The sequence below is a fragment of the Anopheles stephensi genome, chromosome X, assembly GCF_013141755.1.
Source record: "Anopheles stephensi strain Indian chromosome X, UCI_ANSTEP_V1.0, whole genome shotgun sequence".
Lineage (NCBI taxonomy): Eukaryota > Metazoa > Arthropoda > Insecta > Diptera > Culicidae > Anopheles > Anopheles stephensi.
In genome coordinates this window covers 11,213,393-11,231,797 of record NC_050201.1, presented here as the reverse complement: position 1 = coordinate 11,231,797, position 18,405 = coordinate 11,213,393, and the positions used below count along the sequence as shown (strand labels likewise).

Sequence of the window (18,405 nt, the reverse complement as noted above, 5' to 3'; positions counted from 1 at the left end):
GACCATTCAGGAGGGGGCGTACAGAAGAAGCGAGACCGGAAGAAGCGAGTGACAGAGACCACCCCCGATCGATATCCACTACCTGCCGGTGGATGTTTTTGGGGAACGGATGTTTTTTACGACTCTGCCGGTTACGTCTACGACCCTCGTTTACTTCATTTACGGGGTTTGGAAAGGGTCCTGTTACCTGTTCACCGCAGAATAGCTGGGGTTGTCCTAGTTTTTGTCACGCTACGTGTTGCTTTTCATGCCGAAAGTTTTCTGCCCTTTTTCCCTTTTCTGAAGGGACCGAGCAAACACAACGAGCATAAACTAGAAACCAAAAGGAAAGTGACTAGCGCCGAGCGTCCTCGACTAGCAGACGCTTGTACCAGACGTACGTGCTGCTGCTCGTCTAAACCCGCCAGACGACGTACGGAGCGTGCGAGGGTATCGCACCAAAACCTTCAACTTGGCTAACGTTTAAAAATAACGCTCGCCTGTCCGTTGTATCATGCAGTTTTCTGCTTGCGCTCTGGTTGTTGCTGGCAATGCTCTGGCTGTGGTCCTCCCGAATCGAACTGACCGCATTTTCGTACGCGACGCTTGGTCATCCAATCCTCGAATGACGTGAGGTTAACTTTCGACCGGTGTCAAAGCCGTTCTAGCCTGTATCGCTATCGTGCAATAACTTCACCTTGTCCGGCGGGAAAACACTTGTCCCAGCCAACGTCCCATTTACACCGCCATCGCCATGTTACCGTGTGCTATTTTTGGTACGCAAATCGTAGGTTCCACCCTGCCCAAACACCCAAAACCCACCACGCAAAAGGGACCGGGAAATTATTTAACTGAGCAAGCACAAGAACATGACCAGCATTAACAAAAAAGTAGATGAGATACGGGTCCATAAAAATGGCCGCACCTCACGCAACCGAAAACCCTTGAAGAAGAGAAGAGCAACAACAAAAAAACGTCATTACGTACGTGCTACGAGATATTGTGTAAAGAACACACACACACACACACACTGGAATCTAGTGCGTGTCCTAACCAAACTTTTTTTAGGTGTTGTGTAGTAGAAAAGTGAACTTTAATAAAAACACACACACACCAACAGGCTCACTTTAGCCGGCCTTGAGCAGTGTAAGGAGACGGCTAGTGGTTCGGCGAGTCCGAGGCCATGATGACGGTATTAGTATAGGGTGTCCGTTACCCGAAAATAGAACTCCCGGCACATTAAACGATATGAGTTATGACAGGTGTTACCCGGTTGGCAGGAGGTACAATTTCTGCGTGTTAATTGAGTGTTTAGTTATTTGTGTGTTGAGTGTTTTTAAGCGTGTCAGTGTGGTTTTATTGTCTCGGCCCCCATATCTCTGAATATCACGATCACGAGAACAGGGCTAATGTTAGTGAATCGGATTCCGCTTATCTTTCACTCACGGCTCAACTTTTTTCTTCCGCAGAGGCACACCGGGCGCTCGAGCTGCTGGAGGACTACCATTCCCGTCTATCGTCACCGCAGGACCGCGCCCTACGCAGCGCCATCGAACGTGTCATCCGGATATTCAAATCGCGCCTTTTCCAGGCACTGCTCGGTAAGTGTAGCCTTCCATATCTTGGTTACGAAATAGAACTCATATGAAGAGGACACACACACACACACGCTAGGGACGCGAAATCGCGCTTCATTTCCAATCCAACCGTGTGGCGTAAGCACACGGCCGCCATAATGGACGCCAAAACCTGGCTGTTCGCTTCGGCTGTAGGTGTACGGCAGTTCGCAGATATAACAATCGAGCTATAAATAGCTCACAATTAGCAAGATGAAGCTGGTGCAAGCGCAACTGCTGCCGTTCAATGAAGGTTGCATCACATACACACACACACACACACACACACACACACACCGTTACGACGTTTCGCTATCAAAATCGCCCTACCACGACGACGACTACCACCGGAGCTGACATCGGTCCAGCAGCGCCTCGGTAGGGTCTGGGCTAATGGTAGGCTACCCGGAAGAAGTGGAAGGACTCTACTGTGCCTCTGGACCACATGTCGTGCCGTGCCACATCGGTTGGTCAAGCAATCGAGGCCACCGCTTCCCCGTTTGGGGGGACGGAAATTGGGTAAACTGTACTGTTGTGTGACTGTGTAGGTTGGTTTAGAACTTCGAGCCATCATCCAATGTTTCGCCCGAATGTCCTCCTCCCACGGGCGCGCCTTACCTTACGGCCCGAGGTTTCATTTGCGTCATTAAAAATAAACCCCGGAATGTTGCTCCAATTTCTTCGACATTTCAGCTCAGCTAATAGCAAACACACACACACACAGTGCCGTCGCAAGCTGCTTCCCGTGCCTTATCGTGTGCGAAAAATGTGTGTGTGTATCTCTCTCTCTCTCTCTATGTGACTTGGCAGTTTCGTTACGCTGCCAAACGGCTTGTTCAATCTTTCTCATTTAGCCAGTGAAATGAGATGCAAAAGAACTTGCCTGATTGCTGGTCTTTTTCTCGTTTGCCATTAGCGCATCGATTGTCATGGGCTTTCGCCATTTTCCTTTCTCCATGTTTTTTTTTACTGTTTTGGAATCATGAAAACCTGGCCATCTGGCGAGAACCTGCCGTGGAGAAGATCGCCCGGCTAGGGAGACAGTACAGTGAAGACACCCGCCACCAGCCGGGGGATCTTCTTTTCTTCCGTTTGCTGTTGAGGTTACTGATGCCTGCGATCGATTTCTTCAACCATTTTCCGCGGAACGGAAACCGGAACGAAGGAGGAGCTGGATGGGGAGGATTGCACGTGTCCTACATTTCGCAACAGCAACAACAACAACAATAAAATAGTGAAGAAGAAACCTTCAATGCATCCAGCATCATCGGGGACAATGGAGTCTCTGACGAGAGCTGTTTTGAGATGCGTAAAGTCTTGGTGGCTGAACGCTGCTGAATGTCATGATTGGAACTTTTGCCTCCAATCCTATTACATTTCCCAATAACTCGTGCCCCCCCCCACCCCCGACGGCAAGTGACGGGGTTGGATCGACTTGTATTGTAAGACTGCCGGCCGGCCCGCCTGGTGCAAAACTTTCTAGGAACAGGGGTTTCGCCATGTTGTTGATGTTCGTTCCGCACCGACATCCATGCTGAGGATCGAAACAATACTTCCTGGGCCCTCGGTCGCAAAAAAACCAGAGTCGAGCACCACAAGAGGAAGGTCAAATGGACGCCGTTTTGTCTGAGATGATGTAGTCGACTACTAGTTCGGCTGTCGACTGTGGAGGCAGGGTAGTTGATTTTATATTTCTGCCGTCAGATATCATAACGAATCATCATCTAACTTAATCGTTTCATTGGTTGTTTCTGAGACTTTCTTATTTGTTTGGCTTCCATACACCAACATTACATGCGCTTTCTGTACCGTGTTTTTGTTCTCTCTCTCTCTCTCCCATCCCACACAGATATACAAGAGTTTTACGAGCTGACGCTACTGGACGAATCGAAAACCATACAGCAGAAGACCGCAGAAACACTGCTGATTGCTAGCAAATGGGAACAGGACAATGCCATCAAGACGAACGAAGTAAGTATGTGTGGGCAAGGACGTCGGAATCCTTACACGTGAAATCGTACCAGGGATATTGTTTCTCCTTAGTTATAGTGTTCAAACTACGCTAGGGCCGATACACATATTCACCGAAAGATTCTCTCACTCGCTCTGGGTGAGTTTTAATCAGCACGCAAGTTGCACACCGAGCAAGCAGAAGCAATTGTTTTAAAATTAGAACGTAACACAGCATCATCAGGTACGCTGTGATGGTATGCCGACGAAATGCCTTTGGGCATTTGGGCACAGCAATGGTCCACCGTTCTAGCCGTTGCTTGAGATAGCAACCGGGGGGTGACGGAGATGGTTAGTTGGGGGTAGGTCTTACCGGTACATTATTGAAGCTGTTTTTACGACTTCAAATTAATAACAAGCTCATATGTCTGTCTTGTGTGCATGCCCCATTCCTCGAACGGAACGCAGGAACAGCTACGCCTGCAGTTCCTTATGATTTGGTGGGATATTTTTGGGTTTCCTTCCTATCGGTAAACAATTCTGCACCACCGGTAAGAAGCGTTGCACTCTACGGGTTTGCTTTGGCGGGTTTACTACAACATAAATCACGCTACTACTGCTAGGCAGGGGTCGGCAAGTCCTCTAAACCGGTTATTACAGATGGAGATTTTTGTTGTTGTATCAGCTGAAGTAAGATTCTATCTCACAAGATTGCCCTATGTTCATGTGGTAATAAATTGTTTGCCAAATGCCGATTTTACCAGAAACGGATAATAGAATTTAAACTCCAAATTTTTAAAAATCCTAAAATTGTGGTTATGATTGTCAATTTTTAAACGAAACGACTTTAGTAACATTTTGAGTTTTCATTTACTACAAATTGGGCAAAGATGTTAGTACAACGATTCCTTCGTTGAATCTCAAATCGAAAAATCGCTTTAAAATATGCCAAAAAAATATACTTTTAAATAACAATCTTCCTAAAAAAAAATCTGGATATTTTTTATAGTTTTAAGAGAGTGTGTTTTTATAGAATTGAGTCTGAATAAAGACCTCTTCCCGCTCCCCCTCCTCTCATGAGCACTCACTTTTAGCTACTAACCTAGTTAGGTACTAAAGGAGCTACTAGGTAGGTACTAAAGGTACCTAAAGGAGTGTCTTTAACCCCTTATTTCTATTATTATTTGCTTTACCACAATCCAGATTTGTTATGTTTTTTTGGAATGATTTACAATTTGTGGAATTAATAAAATAAAAAAAAAAAATAATTGTTTCTTCACAAATTTTTCCACAAAATAATAGTAATGTTAAAAAAGGCAAATATCTAATTATCCGTTTACTTTTGTCTTCCCATCAATCAATCGTGGTTGAGAACAACAGCACGCATTCGAATTGATAGATATTTGCCAAACAAAAAAGTTAACGTAGTGCTGAATTTCAATATTTTAACGAATTTTCGAAACATTAAAAGCACATTTTTATCGGTCCCAATATGGTAGGAATCGATAGCAATAAAATTGGCTTCTTCGGAAAATTACGTAACTCCAGTAACGCTTTATTTTGCAACCAGTATCGGTTGGACGGAGAGCTTCTTAGCAAGAAGTTGTTACATTTTCGGCAGAAACAATTTGCAAAATGTTTCCAAATTCTCGCAATAATTACAAGCTTATTACAGCAACGATAGCTTCCCTTGCCAAATGTTCAACCGCACTGCTATCTTTCATAGAATTGGATTTATTCAAACGATCGGATTGATCAAACGTAAATTATTCGTGATTGTGCGCTGAGTGGGAAGAGTTGCACAGGTACGGCACGGCCGCTGTCTATCAATGCAAATTAAACCAATTACCGTACTAGTGTCTGCAATCGCTGCACTGTTGCATCGATTTGTTATGCGCTCGGTTGTAAATTGGAATGGTTTTAATTGAATGATTGAGCTAGGCAAATTGTTGTTTTCTCGCTAGTTCTCGCTAATCTAGGGAGAAGCATGGAACCGTGTAGTATAGTGGTGCAGTTTGAAAGCCGAGTGAGGCGGTCCGGTGGCCGAGCCGACAGTGGCGCCGGTCTTCACCCGGCAGGACCGGTATTCAAATCCCATCCAGAACGCCTCCCCGTACGTGGAGCTGACTACTTTACTACGGGTAAAAAGAAGTAACAGAAAGCCAGAAATGGCAAGCCGAGACCTCTCGAGGTTGTAGTGTCAAGGAAGAAGAAGAAGAAGTTTGAAAGCAAGAAAGGACGCGTTTTTCGAATCCTGACCGGAACCGTTCTCCTATACGTTTGATCAAATATCGGCTGCGGTAGATACGAGGACAGGAAGTCAAGTAGAGGCCTGCCTGACTTCCAATCCACTTAGGGCCTTCAAAGGGGCCGTATCCACCAACAACACCAATCAACTAAACAGCCCAAACACAAAAAAACCTTGAACTATGTACCTATTAGCTAATGAGATAAAAATCAGAATTTAGTATACTCGATCGTTTAGCTTGCCGATCCCTGAATCCAACGAGAGGATCTTCTGCCTGATGGTGTGGTGCACACACGGTCATATTATACGTTCAAGCACCTTTAGCACGGCCAGAAACGCACGCTACTAAATGCCATGTAGCACTGTAGGAGGCATTTTATGATGAACCCCTTTGCACATCCATCCTTTTTTGGCACATGCTCCCGGTGCGCACAACGGTGAGTAGTGAATCGTTTTGTGCAATTCGGTGTGAAATATGAGCACATTTGGCTAACACATGCGGCTGCCCGATTGCTTTCATGCTGCCTGCCTATCGGCCGAGGATCGTAAATACACATCTCCTCCGTAGAACACGCTCGCACCTCCGTACCGCTTGCAAGATGGACGACCACACCGGTGTAGAGGGCCCCCGGGGGTTACCGATCGTACCGTATCAATCCTCGTGCATAGGGTATAGCGTGTAGCGATGGCGGTAGGTTTATATTAAGAGAAGCAGAATAATAGTGTGGCATCCGACTCGATGACACCCAAGAGCTCTTCTTCTGGCTAGCGGTCGCCATCTTTTCGCCGCGGCTTCGGTCAATGCTGTCAGTGAAAAGGTTTACGGATCTCAGACACTCTCTCGCTCTGAACCGCGCAACGTGTCGTGTTGATTTCAATCTCTGTCTACTACTTCACCATGCCAGCATTTCTTTCTCCCAAGAAAAAATCCTCCCGAGCGCACCGTTCCTGTAACCTCACGCTCACATCACTCCCGTGGAAGGTTTTGGGTGCGTTTTAGTATACCGTAACTTAATTTCGGACGCCAAAAAAAAAAGTCTGCCCGATGTGTACGCTCTTTCTCTTGACGGCTTCGCTTTTCTATCTCTCGAGGATCGAGTTTTTGGTAGCTGGTTGCTGTTGTTGTTGTGGCTTCTTCTTCTTGCCTACCACCTTACTGTACCGGGGTATCATCATACACGAGTTTTACACTCTCCTCCACCATCCCCAGTGGTCCCTTCCATTTCGATTCTGCCCCCTCCCCCTCCTCCTGGCTCCTGGTGTCGTAGCGTCCCCGGGACACAACACTGTTGATGCGCCCCCTGGTGGACGCCAACAAGGTTTGTGACTCTCCGCGCCACTCTGGGCGGGACACGGGACTAGTTGAGATTGATTTGTTTTGGACCGCGGACGCGTGTGTGTAGTCGGATTTGTATTTTGTTGTACTGTTGTTTTAATTCTTTTTTTTTCCCGCTGTTTACTTTGTTTTTGTGTCTGATACTATTGTTAGTTCGACGTTCGTCAGTGGTTGCTAATTGGTTCCGGTGCTAGGTGGCGATCACCTATTACACCTGGTTAGGTTACTGTTGCCTGATCGATATCAGGAGACGTGTGAGACGTGTTACACGTGCGCGCAAACATAGTTGTCGGTAGAGGAGAGTAGTCATCTTATCTATCCAGAGAGCGAGAGAGAGAGAGATAAACAGCCGTATCAAACTTAATGTCCTAATGGCGTGGGAATCGCAGTGTACCTTGTGCCGTGTGTTGTGAAACCAAGAACTCAAACACTGCGTGATACGTCGTAGAGGTGTAGGGAAGCGGTGTTCAGGACTAACAGGCGATTTACAGCCAAAGTGTGCCTCATAAGTTCGCTCCCTTCCCTGTCAAGGCTAGGTTTTATTTTTATTTTATTAATCCCATAATGTTTGCCGATGTTGGTTTCCGCTGTCGTGCATGTTTGCCTACGCTCTATATCTCTCTATCTCCTAAGTGGGTTGACGTTTCCACGTGGTGTCGTCGGATTGCAGGGATGGGGGGAGAAAAAGAATGTGATAAAGAATGAAATTATACTGTCCGTGAAGGAATGGAAGGTTGAAAGGTCGCATCAGTTGGCCGCCTAATGTCCGTGAAGATTGTTGGAAGGTGTGTGTGTTTTACCCCTTGTGGGTGATCTTTGTGTAGAATATTAGTGAGTGTGCTAGGCAGTGTGTGGTAGTCACAGCTCCAGCGCTAGGGCAGTCGGTTTCCAGAAAAGTAATGTGAAGTGTATTTTGGAGATTAGAATTTTGGAGCTCTGGTGCACCTGAGATCTCTCCGGCCTAAACAGCCACATACCTCAAGATAATCAGAGTTCTTAACATCCGGACACTAGCTATCAACCATTCTCAATCTCTCTATCAATTTACCTCCAGCCAGACATTCTTGGTAATGTCCAACGGTCAGTTGAGTGGTGCCAAAGTTCTCGTGCCTTGCTAGGCGTTATGTCAGTAGTGTTGATTACTTAGCCAGTAGTTCCTTTGCGAATCATGATCGATTGGGTGTCGATCGTTCGCCATTCGCGGCATCGTATATCGTCGTACGTGTCGCCCCGACGTCGTACAGACAAACCGAGTGATCGTTACACCGTGTGTACGGACTCAATCCCGCTACCGCACCATGCCGCCAAATCGAGAGTGAGTGTACGTAAGCCCATATCTACGCCCAAGCGATAATGGAGGAGATCGCATCCAATCGAAATTCCTACAAGAGAGGACCATAACCTTTGGTAAAACTTCAGCGTACTAAGCTTGGTTCCTTTTTTTTCCCCCAAACAGGCAAACCGCATCAAGCAACAGGAACAGGAGCAGCAGCAACAGTTGCAGCAGCAGCAGCAGCAGCAGTCACCGCCACAGCTTCAGCTCCAGCAGGAGGTTGATAAGCAACCCATCATTGAGTTACCGTCGCCCCGGCTGACGACAACCAAAGTGAGTCGTTAGATCGCCATCTTTCCTCTCGCTTCCGTTGTGCGTGTGTGTGTATGTATGTGTGTGTGCATGCCACCCTGTGTTTCTTGTGTGCTTTTGGGCTGTGTTAAGCAAGGATTTAGAGATTCTTGTTCAAAGATTCCTGCGTAGATCATTTTCATGTTTTTTTTATTCGTTACGCTCCTACGAATGGCGACTTAGTTTTAACTGTCAAACTGGTTTTCCGTTTGTTTTTGCTGTAGGCCAGCGTTGCATATGTAGAATTGCGTAGTATTTGAGTTTCGTTTTGTTTTTTTTTTTCTTCCAAATTGTGCGCCCAGTGAGGTATATTTTTGAGCTCCAGTCTCCTGTTAGTAAATCCAGTGGTACAGAAATGTCAAAATTACTTCATGTCAAAGTTCACTCGAATTTAATGTCTACGTAATGAACATTCATACTGAAATGAATTTTGAATTAGCCGTTATTCTTGCAGAGCAGAGAACCATATAGAAGTAAAATATAATTTCTCACAAAAACACACACACACACACTATACATACAGTCATTTTTTTTGTTTTATATGGTAAGGAATATCCCTTCTGGCTTCTCAGGACATACAACAAGTATCTCCATGTTGAAAACAATAAGCGATTTTGATGTAATATCCTATGGAAGCAACTTACCTCTTCTTGTTGTTTGTTATATCTCGATCTACAAAGTGTTGTAAACATGGTGACAGCTCATCCTCAGCAACACCCTTAGCTTTAGCGTAGCCGATACCTGCCTGTAGTAAACTGCATGGATCCATGTTTGCCACAATTTAAACAAACTAGTGTTTCTTGTGTGTTTTCTGTTTGCGTCCGTCTGTGGTTTGATTTACTTTGTTCGACCAACATATCCTGATGCTGTCAAGCTATCAACAGCACAAAAAAAAAGAAACCAAGTGCATATCCTTCTTTTTGGCCTACGATAACCAGCTTGTCCAAGTAAGTACAACCACCCTTAAACCATCCTTTTCTACCACACCAGCAAAAGCTACAGTGATACCGCAATCGAAAGCATTCTCTGACCAACCGAAATGGGGCGGGAGGTTGATTTTGGTTTTGGGAAATTGGAAATACAGATAAAAGAGAGCCATCTTTACGGTATGCTCTAGTTCGGAAGAAATGTTTAGCAACAAAGTATGGTTTGGAGCGTCACGTGAACGTCACGAAACGTTTGAATGAAATATCAAACAATGCTTTTACAGGTTTTCCGTCCATCGCCTCAGGTCAAGTACGAGCGTGAAGTATTTTCGCAAGAACTGTTGGGAGGTAAAAGTGCCCGTAGCGCTCGAAGTCGAGTCGAGAAAGAACGGAATAATTCAAAGAAATTACTCTTCCCTGACAGTTTGCCTGGGACCAGTACTAACCGGGCCCAAAAAGAATGGGTTAGAATTCGAGTTGAAAGATACAGACGAGCAAGAGAGACAGAGAGAGAGAGAGAGAGAGAGCGAGAGTGAAAAGGCAAACATAACGTTTATAATTCATCATCAAAGTTTCGGGCAGGGTATGCCAGTCAGCCCACACGGTGGCCCGGTCGAGCAGAAGCGAGCTGCACGGACCATCAAAGGAAACCCACCAAAGAAGCAATGTTTAAAAATGTTTCGATTTACTGAGCAAAACAAAAAGCAAGCAGGCAAGAAAGCAAACAAACACATATCAACTTCCTCGCTGCCGCCCTGCTCGCACCATGCACCCGCGGCGGCGGCGTGCTACACGTTTTACGAGCAATTTAAGCTGTGTAGCGTGTGAATAACAATAAAAGACGCCCCAAAAATAACACAATCACAGGGGCAGTGTTGAGGCCAGCAACGCCAGCAAGCTCTCATTTTGTGCGATCTAATCAACTATATAAACCATTTTCTCGAAACCCCACACACGTAACGGCGTGGCGCAGTTGGACGCAATGGTAGCGGGGATTGTGAAAAACTATGCTGCTTTTAATGATAATTCTGGTGTTTTCCAGGGAAACATTCGGTAGGACCGGAATACATTAACCAAGTTTTAGTAACTCTTCAACTTACTGATAGCGAATGTTATGTGCCTTTTTGAAAGGTGAACTGTTTAGTACACTTTGACAAGTCCTCTCACCAAGGACAACGAATAATCAAAGCCATTTTCAATGTACAATACAACCTTGACAGAGGTCTACCACCTAGACATTGCCACCAAGATATTGCCACGTGCTACGATTCTCCAGCCAGAACGCAGAAAGCTCTAACACGTCTTGTGATGTAGTCCTCAGATATTGACTGGTGTGTTACAAAAGTCTTCAGGATTTCCACCCTAGGATGCTAAAATGTTTGGCAGGATGGTGGATAAACATATGTCCAAGAGGTATCATTCAATGGGTTCAGATCCAGGCTTATTTGCTTACATATCAAGCTCTGCAACCCGTTTTGCGACTTTCATCTATCACTTGAATATTCCGGCGCATTAACGCCATCACTTCATTTCAGCTTGGGTCTACTAGCTCCGACTCCAACTCCGTTGTTGTGGTCGGGCCCGAAAAAGATTATAAGCAGTGAGTCATCCGGTGCTATTCTTATGGCAGACCAGAGCCTGGTGACTCTAATCCCTAGAGCAGGTCCAGCTTGTCAGACTCATCATTTGCAATGCGACTTATTGATTGCACATATGGGGCTTAAAACCCTATCTAGAATCTATGCCTTAGAGATGCGTATGTGAGTACTGTTGTTCTACAAAATGTTCTACACAGTCACAGCTTTGTTAGTAGCACGACGAGCGAGAAGAAGATTCCTCAAACCGTATAATGACCGGTTTAGCAGGAGTTCTGATGGTGGAGACATCATCATTTTGGTTTTCTCTTTGATAATCTCCAAGAACGGTCTAGAGGCTGAGTCGTTAGCGGTTAGAACATAGGGTCCGGAAAGTCTCCTCTTACATAAGGCACTAAGTACCCAGCTACGGGTAAAAATAAGTCAAGAAAGCCAGAAATGGGATTCCTGCAAGACCTTTCGAGTTTAAAGTGCTAAAGAAGAAGCAGAAGCATCTCCAGACCCTAGGGTTCTAGGTAGTCAAAACTTCTTGTTTTCCATCACCCACCTAGTATAAGCATAATTACACTTTTGACTTAAACAATGTTTTAATCCTCAGAGTAGTTGGCCTTTAACTAGGGAAGCACCCAGTCAGTCTCGTGTCAAAATATCGATTTATACTTATGCACTCGTTTCAACACGTTATTCAATGGGCCGTGTATTTTCAAACCATTGGACGTTACCAAACCTCCTATCATTCACACCAGCCAACAATATAGTTTGAAACTTTGATTGCACCTTCTCGGGAACATCCTCAAGTTTGTCTGATGAAACGAATCGATCTGGGCGGCTAGTGGAGATACAGTATCGGTCGAGGTACCGTATCATCATTTGTTCCTGTAAACAAATTCTTCGAACTCGGACCACTCGATAGTTTCCTTGGAAGTTGTTTAATCAAATGACACCTAACTATTGGTCGTAGAAGTTGCATTAAAGCGTTCCTTGGTTAAAGTCTTCTTAAGAATTTTTCTGTTAAAGCCTGGCGGATAGAAACATCTCTCTGAAACTTTTTTTGAGATCTCCTTGGATAGATCTTCTGGGCGTCCAGTCAACAAACAAATGTCACTGTATGTGGGCAATAAAACGGTCCAAACGTCAGAATGTCATAGTTCAAAGAAAGGCACGTACAAACCGATTGCCAACTTCAATTAGTTATTATTGACCCAGCTTGGCAATACCCATGATTCAACATTCCTTCTCTTACCCTTTTCTGCCCCATCTACCCTGTTCCTATACTATTACTCGGCGAATAACTTATTATTGACTACCGGTTCTAAGAACACTCCCAGCAACAGCACAGTTTTCAAACAGTTGCACCTGGGAAGTTACGTTCGCCCAGCCCAAGTCTTCAATTTATGCCTGAAAACACCTGAGATAGAATTTTTATTCTATCTCGATACATCCTTGCAATACTTGCTGTTGTTTTCTGTTCTTCTTCAATTTTTCAGAAGAAAAAGTTTGACAGATAAATTCAATTCCATTCATTTTTTTCACCCCACAAAGCAAATCGGAAGCAAAGCAGAGCTAGAGTAGAAGTTTGCCGAGCCCTGGTTTAGTGTGAGGATGCATGAGGTCTGTGATAGAGATAGAGTGAGAGAGAGAGAGGGAGAGTAAAAAAAGGTGGAATGGACAGAGAAAGGAAAACTAAGCAAAGGATCATCAAGCCCGAGTTAGTATGTATCATAATGGAAACTTTTCTCATTCGTGTTGGTGTTTTTTTTTTCATATTGCTCTCTCCCTCTCACTCTCTCTCTCTCCTTTTCCCTCACACGCGCACCGACTCTAACGAGATTGATAAGTGTGCAGAAGTTTAGTATTGCACTGTTGTTCATCACTTGTGCTAATCTCTTTCGTTGTTCATATTCTCGTTTTGTATTCGCCACATCTCGTTCATTCCATTTTGTTTTTTTTTTTTACGTACGAGGTTCAGGGCTTTTGTGTGTTTTAATAGCATTATCCTGTGCCCCTCTACCCGCTGCCATATTGTTCTGTTTTTTTCGTTGTTGTTGCTTAGTTGTTCGTTTATAATTCTCTTATGATTTCTAACTGTGTACAGCAACTTTGTCCGGCTTGTTTTTGTACCGTTTCGTTCGTTTTCATTCTAATCGGTTTTATTCTCGGGTTTACTGTATGATGGGCATGCTTTGGGTTTTGAAGCAGAATTGTGTTTCAGTTGTCTGCCATATAGTTAGGGTTTTTGCTCGCATTGTATCTCAGTAATCGACAGAATGAACTGTTGGCTGAGATCATACATTCTCGGTGATTGTTCTCCATCTTTTTTTCTTCTTCTGTCAGCGATGGCGGTCCTCCATTTTTCTGCAAATCGGGGCGTACGAGTATATCATCTCTGCGTTACCAGTTGGTTAAAGTTTGTTTGCTATATTTTCGTATGGTGCTCTCGCATGCAATTTAATAGCTACGTTAAAACACACACACTATCCGTATCGTTTTTTGGCCACGATTATATTATAGTGAACAGTTGGCCCCGGTTTTAGTCGGAGCGCTATACTAAGAGACCAGCGAGTCTGATTGTTTACTGTTCTTGAAGTTCGCACACGAGACAAAGTGTGTGAGCGAGACACGAGATGGTGCTAAATCTTTGCGCGTTGAGTCGAAGTTTTCGCTGCTATAAGTTATAGACAGCATCCCAGAGAGAACATCAAGCAGCCGGCCAACTTGAGAAGAATTGCAAAACAGATCCGCAAAGCAGATGGGCACAGGCCGGTCTGTTGGTAGAGGAATAAAATTGAAATGTTCCAACGATTAATCTATTCGCGGAATCTTGGTTTGAAAAATGAGGCCTGCTGTCTGTTTTTGGGCCGGAGGGAGTGGATATGAAATTTAACACCCTGCCAGGCTGCAATCAGCCTGGCTGGTGTTTGTTTAGGTTATTTTGGAGATATTGATACCACCCGCTTTTCTTCTCTTTCGGACAACGGATTTTGCTGCCTGGGTGCCGGTTGAAGATAACACCGGCAACCATGGACACGCACTTGTCCGTGCACTTAGTGCACACGGTGGTATTGATGGCACGCTGTAACGCTCGAGACCTCATCACTAATGTATCCGAGGTTCGTGGCTCACATCAATCAAATCCGTACAATGAGATTCATTCATACCGGCACCATACCTGCTAACTGGAACCGCTTGCCTGTTGTCTACGTCTAGGAATGTGAACGACGCAGGATGGACACAGCCCTGCCAGCGTCTACGACATTCCACGTACTTGTTCGGTTGTGGAGTAGAACACAGTCACCGCACATTAGAGACAGATCGGTAGGCGAACGGGGCAGATAAGCGCGTAAGGTCGCACTTGAACGGTGAAGGTCGAGTGTGGGAGTGTGCACAGTGATTGACACAAGATATTGTACAAAATGTAGGTTTTTTTGTGTGCTGTGTTTCTACATTATCTCTTCTGTATGTGATACTTCATGCACGTTTTCTATCTCGCATATCAGAGCATCTATGTGTGTAGAAGCTGCTGGACTAGTCTTCTTTTTCTTGTTAGGCTTTACAACTTTTAAAGGTTTATGTCAGAAAATTCTTATTTCTTTAACTTTGAATCCTGCATCAGGAAGGAATTGTCTTAACGAGATACCCAGTTCAGCAGTGTTCGGGATGTGGATCAGGTCTCAGTCCGATGACCAGATTAGGCAATGAAATACAAAAAAAATCTGATCAGGGAAGAATAAGAATCTTTGATTATGTTATAGTTCCGAATCTTGGACTCAAGGATAAGAGGATTTGTTCTCTAGGGCTCAGAAGAAGATCTTGGACAAGATATCCTTGTGTGAGCTTTAGCAACTCTAAGAACGCTAGAGGCGCCAACTAGTGACTTAGAAGCATCCAGAGGAAATCCTTAATCGGAGCACCTCTGTCAATGACTAGGAAGGAGCATTCACTGATCAATAAGGCCTTCTTTTTCTTCTTTCGTGGCCTACCGACCTCTTAGGTCATGCCTGCCAGTTTTGGTTTACTAGACATCTTGTTATCGCATAGTTGGAGAGTCAGTCCTCACTATGGGGGAACGACCCAGATGAGACTTGAACCCCGGTCCTGCCGTGTGAAGATCGGTCCTGCTGTCACATCTACCATCAGCAGGCCCAAGAAAGCCTTGCAAGATCTGAAAACATATTAAAGGCAGCTATGTATCAGGTAGCTTAGATAAAGTAAGGACGCCTAAGTTTTTTAGCAGATGTCTGTATTAGGTTATCTTCGACTTAGGTCGGATCGTCCTTATGATGTTCCTTGGCCTGCAATTACTGGATTCCTGGGCTTAATTTTTACCCCTTAGTTAGAGGTGTCGGTCCTCCGTCAGTAGAGATGGTTCGGATGGATTTCGAACTTCGACCATTGGGGCGGTCCGGAGGCAGAGGCGCTGGTCTTCTCATGACAGGACCGAGGTTCAAATCCCTCCCCGTATGCTGGACTTACTTCCTTGCTACGGATAAACTCATGTCACAGAAAGCCGCAAATGGCAGGCCGGGACCTTTAGAGGTTGTAGTGCCAAGGAAGAGAAGAGAGACTTCGACTATAGTTAGTCTTATAGTTAGTTACAAAACATTGGTAAAATCTCTGCATGGGCGACTGAATGACACCATTTTGGTTCCTAACTCAACGCAGTGATAGAAGAGTACGACATTGCATTTTTCTCACCGTACTCGTCCCCCCCCCCCCCATTGTTATGTCAACTGCACAGATAAAATTCTGTACATAATAAGGAGCTACTGTCAACACAATCGGAAATCATCTTAATTATTGCACAATGATCAGTGATAGTGCAATAACGTTTGCTTGCTCATCAGTTCAAGGGCTGGTCGTAACAAGCAATAACAAGCAGTACACTCAAACCACCATAAAGCTTACCAGTAAAACGAATGCAATTCAATTCGCATCGCTCTAAAGTGAGTCATGCATTCATACGTGTGTATCGCTACCGGTATAATAAAACCACCATCCGTAAAAGGGGGTCGTAAAAGTGCTGAAATCGAATTACCTTACGGTGCAAAACAAAACCAGGAGAAACAAACGCAAGGTTATCCTGTCTCGGTAACCGGTTTCCTGAAATCAATAATGGTCGTTTGTGATTTAAAAAAAAAGTGGTGAATGAAAATCACGGTGACGGTTAAATCCGTTCGACGGATTTGCAGCTGGATTTTGATTGTTTATGGAGATGAACAAGGGCTCAAGTGGCTGCTGGCGGGGCGTGCAGCGTCGCGGCGATTCATTTTACGATTCTTTTATACCGAACGTGGGGCTCCCACGTCTCAGAACCAACCAAGAAGGGGAGAACGCCCCATTGACAAACCATTGCACCAAATTTCATTTGCTGTGACGCTCAAGCGCTGCACTTCTGCTGCAGTCGCCGAGCAAACCGAGTTTGACGAGCGAGATTTTACGAGCGGTTCTAAATTTTACTGCGCTCGAGAACGCTGGCGAATGCCGTCGCAACGTTTCCGTCGTGTACGAGCTTGTGTCAAGATGTCCCCGGATCCACCACCAACGTGGCGGATGGGTGTAAAGCTATAAAAACTCGCGGTGTAAATGGTAAATGCCGGCAATGCTCACGGTCGACCGATCCGATGCAAAGAAATCGCATTCTGTTTGATTTGGTATTACTTTTGATTCCACCAGTGCTTCCATAACGCTTTGACTGCTAAGCGTCCCCGGAATGGGTAAAAATCAATAAAACCGCGTCCGGTTGCTGGAAGACGTTTGAAGTCTTCCTAAGAGACTCTTCCTATATTTAGTTTCCGTCCGGGGGAAAATGCATTTTCCCATACGGATGTGTTCCGGGTGCATTGCCCTTTGCCCGACACTGCTTTCATGTAGTCTAGCAAAGCAAAATACAATCATCCGCAAACGTGCCCCAGCTTCCGGATGTTTTTCTTTTTCCAAACAACGATCAAAGCGGATACCAAGAACAAGACATTGATCTCGTTCGTGAAGAGTTGCGGACTTCAAACGCGTCAAGGTGGGCCAGCTTGTAGCAGCGTTGTTTTTATTATTGTCTGGTAGAATCGGTATTTTGTATCGGGCGTACTGGGAAAGAAAAGAGACTTGGAACTTTAATCTCCATGGGGAAGTTGGGATATTAAGTATCGTTCGTGCTATCACTTTAAGACTTGCTCAACATCTGCTCCATTTCGCCAGCAGTGATTTAAATCACTTTAAAAGGCTATATGGCCATGTTAGCAGTTTCTTTAATAATATGGGTATTAAAGAATCTTTGGGGGCGGTCTTCACACGCCAAGACCGGTGTTCAAATCCCATCCAGACGTAGGGCCGACTTCATTACTACGGGTAAGTTCAAAGTCACATAAACCTAGAAATGGCAGGCCGAGATCTCTCGAGGTTTTGTATTGCCACGGAAAAAGAAGAAGAATCGTTGAAATTTGCTTCGAACCGTGTCTGGTCGATATCCTTCCATCCGGACACTTGGTACCTGTTTCAGTTCCTACCAGTCTCGTTAACCGACACACAAACACACACACGCGCGCGCGTATTGTTTGCCTTGACCTGCCTTAAGCACATGCGCGTTGTGTTGCACTGGCTGAAGCCCAAGGTCAAGGAAGATGCGTGCTGCGTGTGCGACGGTAGCCAGTCAGACAGACCCGACCGGTGTCTTGCCAAATGACACTAAAGTTTCGATCGGCTAATCGGTTTCGGTCAGGTTGCAGAGAGACAGGTAGCCGACATCTACGACCCTGACGGGACGAGTCTTGCGGAAGATGGGTGAGCGTCGTGATCATTGATCATCTCGTCTGGTTGTGTCTGCTTGTGCTTCTGCTGCTGGTCGTAGGTTTGAGCGACTCGTTCTGTGCTCAAGACTGTCCATCAGGGATAGCGATGAAAGTGCGTTGCTCTACCGCTGAAGAATTGATCTGCCATGTTTTGGCTTACTAGCCTTAATGATAGCACGTAGCTGGAAAGTCATTCCTCACTACGGGGTAACAGCCTAGATAAGACTTGAACTATGATCCTGCCGTGTGAAGACCGGTGCCACTTTCTACCACCGGGCCACCCTAAGAGGTTGGATATCTAGTCGTTAAAACTGGTCGTCATGTAGAACGTCTTGGGCCTTTAGTGCGA

At 45.2% G+C, this 18,405-nt stretch overlaps 1 protein-coding gene across 24 annotated transcripts in view; it reads left to right on the top strand.

Annotated features, from left to right (window-relative positions):
- The window catches only part of LOC118507207 (disks large 1 tumor suppressor protein), a 60,132-nt gene that overhangs the window by 14,868 nt on the left and 26,859 nt on the right, over positions 1-18,405 (top strand). For 12 of the 24 annotated variants that reach the window (XM_036045297.1, XM_036045386.1, XM_036045520.1 and 9 more), the window contains exons 1-4: positions 1,220-1,262; positions 1,449-1,580; positions 3,445-3,566; positions 8,586-8,735. In XM_036045297.1, coding sequence (XP_035901190.1) covers positions 1,235-1,262; positions 1,449-1,580; positions 3,445-3,566; positions 8,586-8,735 — 432 coding nt within the window. In that variant the 5' untranslated portion in view covers positions 1,220-1,234. Of the gene's footprint in view, positions 1-1,219; positions 1,263-1,448; positions 1,581-3,444; positions 3,567-7,131; positions 7,215-8,183; positions 8,451-8,585; positions 8,736-9,682; positions 9,701-18,405 lie in introns of those variants that run through there. The other 12 variants (XM_036045345.1, XM_036045334.1, XM_036045323.1 and 9 more) reach the window with 6 other exon arrangements.